Raw genomic sequence first — 13,122 nt, 5'->3', positions numbered from 1 at the left:
AGCACACTCAGGCTCTTCCCTGACAAAGGCTAGAAAACAGTCTTTTAAAAAAACTTGATCCCAGTTTCCATCAACACCCGCACGACAGGTCTATTTTCAGGTGACCGGAGTCAACACCATGAGTTATTCCCAGTCTGCAGGTCTGGATAAGATGAATACGTCACTGAGAATGCACAATGAATGAAGCCCCTCCCTCTTATCCTAAGGCCATTATTTCCACGAGGAAATAACAATACAGCATGGTAAGATTCTTGCATCCATCCCAGCCCAAGCACGAACGAAGGAGGCACAGACGCTCAGCACTGGAACATCACCATCCTCACAGAGATGGATACAGCGTTCCTTTGGAAAAAAAACAGTGGAAGTATTTCTCTCTAGATCTGCAGAACAAGGTTAAATAATTTCTATTATTAAGACATTTGTTTGCAAAAGTCGCCAGTGACTGTCAGAGAAATAAAACTGACCTGTTTGGGAAAAGCAAGCCCTTGTATTACTTTCTCCCAATTCAGAAGTGTATCATTTCTGAAGCCCTAAATCCTACGGACAAGTGGAGGCTGGTAGGCTATGGCCCACGGGGTGGCAGAAGAATCGGATACCACTTAGTGACTAAACAACGATGTCAGAAAGTAATCACCATTCTTTTAAGGGATGAGATAATGAAAACATATATATTCCCCAGACATATGCTACTGAGAATCAATTTAAAGTCTATTTTTTTGTGGTTATAGGAAAGCATGAGGCCACACTAATTTTTTGAAAGACACTTATTACTGACATCAAATTACCTGAAGTTTCCTTTACTAGAGAGACCAAGAGCAATTCAAGATTTGGAACTGAGGCCACAATCTGCACTGGAAAAGTATCTATCCTTATGTCTGCCAGGTGTAAACCTGAAACTGATCTATAAAATTTTGGGGCACTCATAACCACAGAATGAGGAAATACCAAGGGTTTACAAACCACATTCCTCAGAAGAAACCAAGAAATCCTTGCTAAGGTCTGTGTCCCTATTTTAATTTTCTTCCTGTTTAACAGGGGGGAAATTAAGATGTTTTAAACTAAATATTCACATTCACTTTGAAGGCATTATGTTTAAAACACTCAATATAATTGTGTTTTCCAACTTATTTCCTCCATACTCTAAAAATGCAGTTTGCTAGACTATGAGCTAAGCTGGCTTGATTTCAACTGAATGAGAATTCAAGCAAATAGTCAGGTTTATAAACCTCTCCGGGGGGAACCTCAGAGATGGCACACCTGCCTTGTACCACAGGTGAAATTTGACAAGATACTTAAGTTCTCCACTATTAGATCATGCCAACAATGTCTGTTTCAAGTGATGAAAAGTGTGTGTTGATGCAGAGCTTGAAGGTAAAAAGCTACTGAGCACCTCTGTGATTTCCACAGGTCAGGAGGGCACTATAGGAAACGAACCCCAGAAAAGTGCTGCTTAACTTAGCAGAGGTTTATTTTTTAAAAATAAACCAGCAATTCCAATGCTATCGCCAGCAACAGTAACCCTGCTTAATTTAATCCAGTCCCCTAGGAGCATCAGGTGGGGCATTCCAACGGACACCTCGGAGCAGCAACATCTCACGAGAGGTAGCCAGTCAACCAATGCCAAGTAGACAAGTTTAGCCCACAGAACTGAAGGCTTCATTAGGAGAGGGAAGGAACCTAGAATTCCTGGTGGAGGGCAGAAGTCTTTCTTAAGAAATAGAAAAGATCCAGAAACTACTAATTTCAATCCTCACGCTGTCGTCTTGGTTTGTGTTTTGTTCTTCTTGAAACTTGTTGTTCACGTTATAAGAAACCTGCATCTCTTCATGACACAAGAGTGCGTGGGTGTACTCAGGGCACAAAGGAGAGTGACTCTGCTCTCCAGCAGTGCTAATCACAAAGACCAGGAAGCAGAGCTCACTGTGAGGAGGACCCGGACCACATCCTGGCTGGCTAATAGTGAGATTAGTACTGATGAAGCTCAGAATTTGGAGCAGAGAGAGCGTCCTCTGCCACCTACTGTGCTTCCTTGGGCAAGCTCCTGAACCTTCATCGATAGTTGCCCAAAAAAAGGGGAAAACTAAAGAATTAAAAGTATTTTTTAAATGGATTATATCGACTCAGTAAATTCTTATCACTGTAATTATTAGTAAACCAGCATCTCGGTGAATACCTTTTGCTTAGAAAAGGAAGACTTTCCAGCCTTCTCTCCATCTCTCAATGTCTTGCTGATATTTGATACCCATTTTTGTAATTCTTTGGCTTTTTCAACATGCTCTTTCTTTTCTTCTTCCAGTGACTTCTGACGGGTGTGAGTGATTAAAAAAAAAAAAAAAGATATATTCTAGTAAATGACCAAGCTATTAATCACTTCACAGAAAACAAGGATGTAAAAATACTTTTTTCATCACACACGGGTTACTGAGATATTTTATTCATTCACTTAACCACATTCAACACATCACGTGGCAGATGTACTTCCAAAAAGTTTAGGGTAGCAAAGCAAACGGTGACAAACACTTTTGAATGATCAATCTAACCTCCCAGCTGGTCTATTAACATGACATATTCAAAAACTCAACTTTATTCATGAAGCACTCGAAGCTCTTTGAATCGCTGCCTTTGCATTAGCATTACAATCAGAATTCTCTAGACAGAAAAATCTAAGACAATGGCAAGCTGAAAAAATAAAGTCTACAAGACAAAAAAAAATACACAGAACTAAGAAAAACCTTCCCCCTCCTGCAGCAGGTAAACCACTCACAATGCTGCTTTTAATTACAAAGTTGTAACAAGAAATGGGAGATGGTGGTAAACATATTATATGTAAAGTAGATTACAACATACAGAAAAACTAAAAAGATGTATTTTTCAAGACGATCTGAACCACCACAGCTTCATGGATATGGGAACAAATACACATTTCCCCTTGGATTTCATGGTGCTTTTGAAGTGTTCTTTCGGTGAGTGTAATGAATCCTTGAACAAATGGGAACCCTAATAGCAAGGTGGATCCCATCAGGGATGCAGAATTCTGAAGTAAGGATGCTGTAAACTCACTGATGTTTCTCAAGCTTGTCTCATATTTCAGGTAAAATACTTTTATTGTGGGCAGGAGTTCAAAAAACTAATCTCAAAGCTAAATGGAACCATGATCAAGAGCAGTAAATCTTTTGTTATTTTCAATTTTAAACATATTCTCTCTCAGGCAGATTGGAGTCTGCAATCCAAGTAACCTGACATTTAGTCTAGAGGAGCGATGCAAATTTCTTCCAGATCAGGAGACAGCAACTGTGTTGTGTAAAGGACCAGAGGACAAGTATTTCAGGTTCTGGGAGCCATACAGTCACTGTCAGAACTACTCAACTTTGTCCTTGTGCCCCAAAGTAAGCCAAAGACAGTATGTACACAAGAGTGTGTCTGTGTTCCAATAAAACTTTATTTTTTAAAAAAATTTATAAATGAAAAGTATTCTCTCTCCTGAGCAGTCAGGGTTTCCAGCCCTCAAGAAACTGATGGTGCTTGCAGCGTGTGACACACACACAGTGACTAGGGTGTGGATCTTATCAAGCGTGGCCACAGCAGTGTGAACTCATACAGCATTTCCCGTAAGCCTGTTTATGTGAACATGCCCTGTTACGAAGAATAATAGAGGCTAGAAATTCCTGTCATCAAGGGTTCAGATACTTCTAGGAGTTTAAGTCCTGTGTGGAAATCAAAATCGGCTTTTTCTAAGGCTTCTTTGTATGTCAGCTTTCTTTTCGTCTGGGGACAGAGGATGTTTCTGACATAGGACTTTTGATCTTTGAGCTTTGTAGCAATGGAGACATCTATAATCCCTACTTGTAGAGCTTCTTCAATGGACAAGCGGGACTGAGCCTGGGGCTCTATCAGCCCCCCTGTCAGGTACTGAAATTCTAGACATCGGATTCCCATGTCCTTACTGATGATGTTTGCACCCACAGTTTCCACCACGGACATCACTTTGTTGGTGACAGGGTGGCTGACCCCCGTGACTACTAGCTCACACTGCCGCAGCTGCTGAGCAAAGCCCTCGTCCACCAGGCCTCTGTGCAAGGCCTCAGCCACCCGGTACCTCTTGCTGGTCAGCGGGTCGATGATGCCCCCGGTGCTGACTTGGGCTTCAAGGCATCGGAGGGCGGTGATCCGATCGACCAGGTTCCGACGGGAGGCCTTCAGCACAGAGATCCTCTCCCCACTGGACGTCAGCCAGTAACCCGCGACAGGACTATGCACATCCTTCTTGGGGACCAACCGGCTCAGCAAGGAATCGGCAAGTTCTGTGAGTGTGAGGAGGCCTTCCTGATACTTTTTGATGGTGGCTTTGTCGAGGGTTCCCTGCTCTATGGCCTCGCTGATACTGAACTGTAATCCGGTCTTAGTATCAGTCAGCATGCGACAAGGCTGCCCATAAGACTCATAAAACGTGGCTTCCTTCCACTGATACTGCTGCCCTGAGAGCTCCAGGTAAGTACTTTTCTCGATCAGGGTTCTCTGGAAAGCCTCGTAGGCAGTCAGCTCTGCTCCCGTCCTAGTGTCTACAACAGCAATCCTGTGAGTTTTCGCTACGTTGAGATTGGAAATGTTCTTCTCCCCAAATGGAAACAGAAAGCACTGGCTGTCTACATCAAAGACACACATGCGCAGCAATTCCGAGTAATACAGTGCTTGCTTGTTATTGGGATTAGGGAAGACGCGGCTATTGCTGGAGGGCTCGTGTAAAAACTGCAGGATGGCGTTATTTAGCAGTCCTTGCTGCAGGGCAATTTCTGGGGGAACGCGGATGCCCCTCGTGGGGTCGATGACGCCCCCACTGGCGATCTGCACCTCCAGTATATGTTTGCCCCTCTGTCTGTCAACCATTCTATTTTCCATGGCCTGAAACACTGACAGCACCTTAGAGGAACATGGATAGCCCAGGGCTGCCTTCTCTGCCTCAAGGAGCCTGATTTTAAATTCAGGGTCAACTATACCTTTAAGGACTGCATCCTCAACAGAACAGGTCTGCCCTGAAAGGGGGTCAATTATGAAACCTGTGGCCGCCTGAGCTTCTAAAAATGCTAAAGCCATCATCTTGTCAATGATGATTTTCTTAGCAGCTGAGGAAAAGGAAATCTTTTCTTTTGTGGATTCCAGGTAAAGCCCTGCGATGGAAGTGGCTTTTGTCAAAAACTTGCTCAGAGTTTTCTGAACTTCTTCAACGGTCTTAAGACCAAGTCGCAGCTGCTCAACTGTTTTCATGTCCAGAAGCTTAGCCTCAACCAACTGCCTGGCCGTCACAGTGTGCCGGAGCCCTTGGAACTGAAACTCATCATCCCTGACCAAGCATGCGTGATCGCCATCAAAGTTCTGAAAGGTCTCTGGTTCTGAGTTTTTGTTTAGAAAATCTCTCTTGAGCCCACCCGCTGCCCTGCACCCTTCAAGCATCCATTCTTCACCGCCAGGGACTGGATTCTTCTCTTGCTTTAACGCTGTGACATCCGCACGCATAGCACACTGCTTGCTCTTAGCTATCTGTAATGGGAATTTACAAGATGTTAAAAGTCATCTAAAGAACGTTCTCACGTTACCCACTCCTAATCCAAATATAATTCCTAGAATAACAAAGATTACATAAGAGAAGAAAACTATTAAGCCCCAGAGGGTTCATGAATAAGGAATGCTATTTTGAGAGTCTGAAGTTTAAACTTTAGATGACTATTAAGTATTAAAATGGTATATCTGAAAAAGACGGGAGCTGAAACCTGTCCACAGAATGTGTTAGAAATTAAAACTAACTGCCTGCTTTTTCTAGTTTTCTTTAGGGTCAAATTTTTCAGAATAGAATCCCTGTTGATACCAACAGGATAGCCATGCCATCTGTGTTTTTCATCTTAAGCACTTAAAAACTAAAGAGTACGGTTTGTAATAAAGATTTAGGTAAATCACTAGAAAATGATAGCATGATTTTTTGTTGGAACCACAAAGAGCCAATCACATCCAATATGGCTAAAAATATATAGCCTAGCAGAGAAAGGAAGCAAGAGCGAAAACTTGACAGAGGGTAACTGGTAAGGTCCCAGAACCCAGGGAATACCTCGAAGGGCGCCAGAAGCGTCACCAGGTCTATTTCACACTTGTCATCTTGACACCTGATGGCGGGTCTGGAATTATACAGAGCTTGATCTCTTAGCTTCTCAATTTCTGACAGTCTTGCAATGGGGTTTGTCTCGTCAAAAGTTATCTGAAACTCGGTGCTTGTTTGAGAAAAGTATTCAGAGTAGCACTGCTGGGTTTTCTCTTTCTCAGCTGGAGCCCCTGATGGCCTGCCCTGGACCTCCTTCTGTACAGGCTCCGCACCCCAACGCTGCCATCTTTCCCCCGAGGGCTGTGGTTCCTGAGTCCACCTCTGCAGAGGGGCCCCAGCCATGGGGGAAGTGGAGGGGAGGTCCCTGGGGCCCGGACCCTCTTTCCCTGCCATCTCAGGATCTGGCTTGATGGCTGTGTTCTTTTTCTGGATTTCACACTGGAGCACCACTAACTGATGCTCGTGCTCCTTTATCTGCTGGTCCATCTTTTGCTTGAGGTTTTCCACCTCCCGCTTCTGGGCCACCAGCTCATCCTCCAGCTTCCGACACTTCTGGTAGTGATGGGCCTGCCCATCCTGCCCTTGGTGCATCTGCTGGCGATACTGCTGAAGCTGCCTCTCAAGTTCTTGGATGTTTGTCTCACAGAGCCTGGCGTTCTCTTGAGCCCTGCTGTTTTCCTGCTGCAGAGACACGAAGTCCAGCTGGATGCCCGAAATATCATGTTCTGTGATATCTTTGGAGTCCATCAATTTTTCCATCTTCTTCCGAAACTCCTCAGCAGAACGCTTGAATTTCTCAGACTCTTCCTGAAACAGAACCATCTTCCTGTGGGTCACCTGCTCCTCTAGGGTCTTTAAGTGCAGTTCATCTTGCACCTTCTTCAGCCTGTTGTTCAGGTCCTGCACCTGTGCCCGCTGCATCTGCACCGTCTGCTCCCCAAGGCGCTTTTCCTCTTTGGATGCGCTCAGCTCCGCGCTCAGACTTCGCACCTCCTTCGCTGTGTTCTGGATGATGCGGTCTTGCTGGTCACACTTCTGCTTGAATTCATTCACTAAATGCTGACTCTGGGCCAGGTCTTCTTCCAGGCATTTGATTCTCCTTTGGAACTCCTGTTCTGTTTTGGTCTGTTTGTGCAAGTGCTCGCTGGTGGTCCGAAGCTGGTCTTTGAAGCCATCCGCCTGGAGTCTCAGTGTCTCACATCTTTGCTGGATGGCTTGTTTCTCTAAGACCACGGCTGCCGATTCTGCCTGAATTCTCTGCATTGTTAACTTGGTTTGCTTATTCTGCCTGGTGAGTTCTTCCACCTTGTGCCTGAGCTTGTCCGCACGCTCGTTACTTCTCTCCAATTCCTCTTTCAGCTTTTGGATTTTCTCATTATTCTCCTTTTCGGCTTGAATATTCTGAAGCAACTGTACCTGACTTTTCTCAAACTGCTCTTTCAGGTCATCTGACGTTCTCTGGCAGGACCATGCTCTTTCCCTAGAGGACACCTTGCTATCCTGTGGAGAAGTAACCTGTGAGTTTAGATGCTGCATGCTCCTCTCGGCAGCAGCCTGTGTCCTGCTGATCCGGTCCCCCTCCCTCTGGAGCTTGCCCTGCTCCTGCTGCAGCGACTCCAGTTCCAGCTCATAGCTGTGCTTCATCCTCGTGAGGTCGGCAGCCTCCTGCCTGACCTCTGCAGCCCTCCCCGAGGTCTGGCTCAGCTGCCTGCCCAGCTCCTGGAGCTGCTGCGTGTACCCCTCTTCGGCCTGGTCCTTCCTTTCCAGTTCCAGCTTCAGGCACCTCAGGGCCCTGTTGGTCTCATCCAGTTTCTCTTTGAGCGAGCGGGCCTTCTCCTCCGAGGAGGTCTTTTCGAGCTGCAGGGCGCCGAGTTCACACTTCAGCTTCCTCACGTCCTGCTCGGCCCTCCTGTTGGCCGTCATCAGGTCGCCCACCTGCTCCTTCAGGTCCTTCGCCTCGGCGCTCGGACAAACTGGGTGCGCACTTCCTCTGCACGGATGCTGCATTTCTGTTACTGTTCTTCGGGCTTCCGAGTCGATTTTCTGCTTTTCCTCCAGCTGCTTCTCTGCCGCCTGCTTCTGGAACGTGAGGTCTTTCTCCACCCGCTCCATTAGTTCCAGGAGCTCGGCTTCGTGGGCCTTCTTCCTCCTCAGCTCCGCCATGAGCTCACCCCTCTGCCGCTCGAGCTCCTGGAGGCTGCAGTCCTTCCTGGTCAGGCGCTCCTCCAGCGCCCTCTGGGTGGCGCTGTGCTCCGCCAGCTGCTCCCGGAAGCCGCGCAGGTCGCGCTCCACCGCCTGCAGCTCCCGGCGGTACCGCTCGGCCTCGCTCTCCGCGCGCACCTTCTGCAGCGCGATGTCCGCCGCGTCCCTGCGCTGCCTCCTCAGTGCGTCCTCCGCCGCCTCCCGGACTCTCGGGAGCTCCTGCTCCGCCCGGGACTTCTGCCTCTCGAGCTCGGCCAGCACCCTCTCCAGCTCCGTGATCTTCCCCGCGAGTTGGCGGTTCTCCCGCACGGTCGCCTCCTGCCGCTGGAGCAGGTCTGAGTACACCCCTTGCTCTGAAGCCTCCTGACGCCTCTGCATCTACGAGAGACGTTCAGAAGGGTCAGAGCCGCGCCGCCCCAGCCCGACTGCAGGCCTCCGGAGCCGCTTTCGCCAAAGGACCGACAACCCGGAGGGAGACCCAAGGCAGCCCGAGCCCCGCCACCGCCACCAGAGAAGGAGCTTCAGGGGAAGCAGTTGGGGGAAACCACAGACCCTGTGTGTCGGCTTTTCTAAGCCAAGGAATCTTTCTTTTTCTTTTTTGCCTCTTAGGAATCATTTTGCTTTTAAAATCTGCTAGCTCAGGATTTTACAGCAAGAAGGAACCTTACAGCCTGACTCTCCACCTCAGATGAGGACACTGAGGTCTAGAAAACGTCAGTAATTTTGAAAACCCATGCAAAACAGGTGGATGGCAAAGTAGGAACCACAATTCTCACAGCAGTCCTCTATCACTCTCACACACAACCCAGTCCTACCAGCTAAGAACAACATACAACGTATAGGAACTACAACCTAGTCCTGCCAGCTAAGAACATACAACATATAGGAACTGAACGACATTAGAAATTCAGTCTTCAGTTTCTAGCCCAGAAGAAATTAAAAATGATATCTAAAAGAAAGAAGATATAGAACTTTGGAACTAAGAGCCAATTGAGGAAACAATACTTAACAGGAAGAAGGAGGAAATTATATAAAAATGTGTAATTTTCTAAAATCTAATTCCTCACTAATTTATATTTGCCCAACTATGATACTTACAATAATCAGAATTGCTAATGCAAAGGCAGCCATAGTCCTGGTGGCTTTAGAAAAGACGTGCTTCATATACTCACAGACTTTGCTGCTGTCATTAATGACATGGCCCATATGAATCCACCTTGACAAGTACCTTCAGATACTCCTCAAACATAAAGATATGTGTTAAATATAAATGCTTATAAAAGTATACTTAAGAACTCAGCTCCAATTAAGAAAATTTGTTCACGCTATTGATTACAGAATCGATCTCAGCTGGGAGGAATATACTTGACTATAGAACAATGTGATCACAACTAGTTTACAATCACATTTAACTTCTCTTTATTAATATCATAAGCTTATTAGTGTTGTATTCTCAGCTAAAAATCATCATAGTTAGAAGTAACTTAAACAGAAGGAGGGAAATTTTCCTAAATAGCAGGTCTTATTTTCATTGAAAAGCCTTAGTAAATCTTAAGAATTTGATGTGTATTACAGACCACACATCTTATTTTGCATCCTCTCATGATTGCCAATAACTCTGATGAGAATTTTGGTTGTTTCCTTTGCTAACCTAAATATGATTTTTAATAAGAATTCATATGAAAACAAATCTCATCACAGTCTGTAATATTTAGTGCTCTGTTTATTATCAGGGTCAACTCTTAATGACACTGAAGCATTTTATCTACTTAGACATTAAAAGTATTCCATATATTAATATTTTGAGTAGATAACTTCTAAAAGGGTCTTTCTCAATTTCTCATTAAATTCCCTTTCAAACTTAGCTGTTGTGAAGAAATTTTGAGTCCCTTTCTTTCATAGTCTGAGGTTAAAAAAAATGAAAATTCTCTCAGAAAAAAAAAAAGTTAAACTCTCAGTGTTTTGGAATCATTTAAGTGACTGCTAATCTCATGTTGCCTAGATAGCTATAATTTTTTTAAGCAAAGATCAGAAAAATTACTAGAGTCATTTAGTTCTATTACTGATTTGCTCTCTTGTGTATCTCAAACTTATTCACATAAAATAACTTGAACTTTTATCTAAATTTTTCCCAAGGAGACATGCTGTCTTTTAAATCTCAGCAGTTAATATATTCTGCTGTCAACACAGACTAGAAAAATCTCTTTATCCATTAAATATCCATTACAGATACCCTACTAATATTTCTGTAGCTAATTTGGTATTATCTTTGAAATTAACATGGCTCCCTCTTTGATTTCATGTTTATTATGGAAAATTCTGCTCTCTGACCAAGACTTCGCATGTGGGTCTTAGAGACCCAGTTTCAGAAACACTTCTTTGTGGAATCTGAAAATTGAGCTATGTATCTTTTATAAGATACTCCATTATTAAGACCCTTAAGTGGTGAATTTTTAATAAAGAATTTAAAAATCTATTTTAAATTATAATAGTCCTTTCACAGACTTTCATAAACTATATTATTTTGACTTTCAATTCAATATAAATCTTTTAACATTTCAAAGGATGACAAGCATAATTTAGATATATTTCAGGCTTTTTGAAATATCTTTTGGGTCTATCAACTTCTGGTACTCTACCCCATCAGATAAATTGAGCAAAGTGGCTCATATGTGTGCAATCAGACATACATAGTAATAAATAAAAGCCTTATTTTCTTTTACATTTAACTACTAAATATACAATTTAAAAGATCTACCTACCATTTAAAATGGAATATCTCTTAAAAACTAAAAATGTAAAAAAAATTGTGGACCTTTCATAGATGAGAAGTGTATGCCAATTATTTGGATGTAAAAATACTCTGGTTCTCCTTTCTAAGCCCAAAGGAAGTTAGTTATAAAGACTTGCAAATAGCTATGTTAGTGCTAGTAACTCTGAACAGACAGAAATAGTTCATAAAAGTAGTCACACTTTTTTTAAAAACTAAGAAAGCAACATCTATTAGACATTTGCTACCATTTTGGTTCTCTCATTATATGAATGGAGTTATACTAAGTACAATCACCTTCAGAATTTCAACAATGGTCTAATTTAAATGGCCAATGCACCACAGTTTATTGTACCATTCAATTTACTATTTTTGTCTGTTCTGAGGTCAAGAATAGAAAGTATATCAAGATAACAGAGCACAGCATAATACCTTCAAAATTAGATACAGTAGCCTCTTATGAAAACATACTTTCATGAATAACTCCCTATTCTGTTTCTGAATATATTATTAAATACAGTCTTTTTAATATATACCATATCTTTTTGACAAAAATAAAAACAAAACACCTCAATTCTTAAAAAGTGTTACCATTTTGCATAAATACCTGCTACTTTAACTTAATGGTGTTTCTGTTTTAAATCCTTGAAGATGTAAATTAATTTAAAAGATATAAAACAAGTTTGTTTATGTAATATTTCTGCAGACATCATAACAGTAGTAACCATACTTCAAAGAAAACTGGAAAAAAATTCTGCTAAACCGCCTACATTCCATAATGTAAACAGAGCCATTTATGACATTAACCCTCTCATATTAGATACAGTCCTAGAGAGAAAATAAAAATGTTTTTCTTTTGTTCCCCAAAATGGTTGTTTCTTTTTCTGCAATGCTTTTCAATTTGAGAGAATCTCAATAACAAACCAAAAAATCCCAGGCCTCTACTGTTTTTCACTGTAATTTTATAACTAGTCACTTATACATCAGATCTCAACCATGTGAGTTTATCACGAAGCCACCTCATGGCTCCTTGCCAGTGACTTCCCCATGGTTAATGGTTACCTCCTCCTCCTCCAGTCTCTTCAGTGAGTCCCCAGCAAATTTAATATATTGTGTCATGAGGGTGACCAGAGCCATGTATCGGGTCCTTAGGTCCATGAACTACAAGAAAAAATAAAATGATAGAAACATAATCTCCATTTGCCCTAAATGAGTTGAACAAGCACCAAGTAATAATTAAAACATTAATTAGGCTTTGGGGCAGGGAAGCTCATGACTCCTACTAAAGATAACCACATAGGAGCAAGATCACTGCTGTGCAAACCACAGTAATGACCTTCCTCCTCTAAATGTAATCGTGACAGGCATTTAGTATTCTCTGCAATTCATTCATTTTGAATGAGGATTTTCAAAGAGCTTCTTAAAACTTAATAAAATGTATTGTTATAGGTAAAGAGCAACTACTCGGAATGATGGACTGCTCTGGACTTGGATTGTGATCAAGGTTGTACAACATTTCAAAGGTATTGAATGTCACTAAATTCTACACGTAAAAATGATTAAGATGGTGAATTTTCTACTAGGTATATTTCACCATAATATAAATATATAGATGTAAAATACAAACATATAGATGTAAAACTGCTAGAGTGCTGCTTCTCTGATTTGCATGCTCCCTGTCTCTAGACGGTTACCACCTCCTGAATGACGAGATCTGCTGAGCTCTGCATTCTCCGTCGTTTCACTGGAGACTTTTGCTGTGAATCCACCATAGCCCGGTAGGTCATTGTTTGTAATTCATAGTCCTGCATGAAGAAATCGGTAAGATTAATCATGGCAAAGCACTAACGCTTCATTCTATAGTGATCTTTGACGCAGAGAAAAGGAATCCAGTTTCACTGAATGACTTTAAATAAAAATATTGCAAAAACACATTTTCAGGAATCAATCCAATCCTGACATGTTTCCAAGGTGGTAATAAAAATCAGAAACATTTAGGGTGGTCAGGAAAGTTCCTAAGTCCCTTTAGGAGCTCATGGACACATTTAGGAGCAGCATGCCA

General features: G+C 42.7%; 1 protein-coding gene across 10 annotated transcripts in view; it reads right to left on the bottom strand.

The window, feature by feature from the left end:
• DST (dystonin) overlaps positions 1-13,122 on the bottom strand; it is a 525,807-nt gene that overhangs the window by 159,289 nt on the left and 353,396 nt on the right. For all 10 annotated transcript variants that reach the window (XM_069564068.1, XM_069564074.1, XM_069564071.1 and 7 more), the window contains 3 exons: positions 12,758-12,865; positions 12,123-12,221; positions 2,174-2,302 (listed from right to left, as the gene is read on the bottom strand). In XM_069564068.1, coding sequence (XP_069420169.1) covers positions 2,174-2,302; positions 12,123-12,221; positions 12,758-12,865 — 336 coding nt within the window. The remainder of the gene's footprint in view (positions 1-2,173; positions 2,303-12,122; positions 12,222-12,757; positions 12,866-13,122) is intronic.

This window comes from Ovis canadensis, chromosome 20, assembly GCF_042477335.2.
Source record: "Ovis canadensis isolate MfBH-ARS-UI-01 breed Bighorn chromosome 20, ARS-UI_OviCan_v2, whole genome shotgun sequence".
Taxonomy (NCBI): domain Eukaryota; kingdom Metazoa; phylum Chordata; class Mammalia; order Artiodactyla; family Bovidae; genus Ovis; species Ovis canadensis.
Note: the sequence above shows the minus strand (reverse complement) of the source record. Positions and strands in the feature narration are given on the sequence as shown.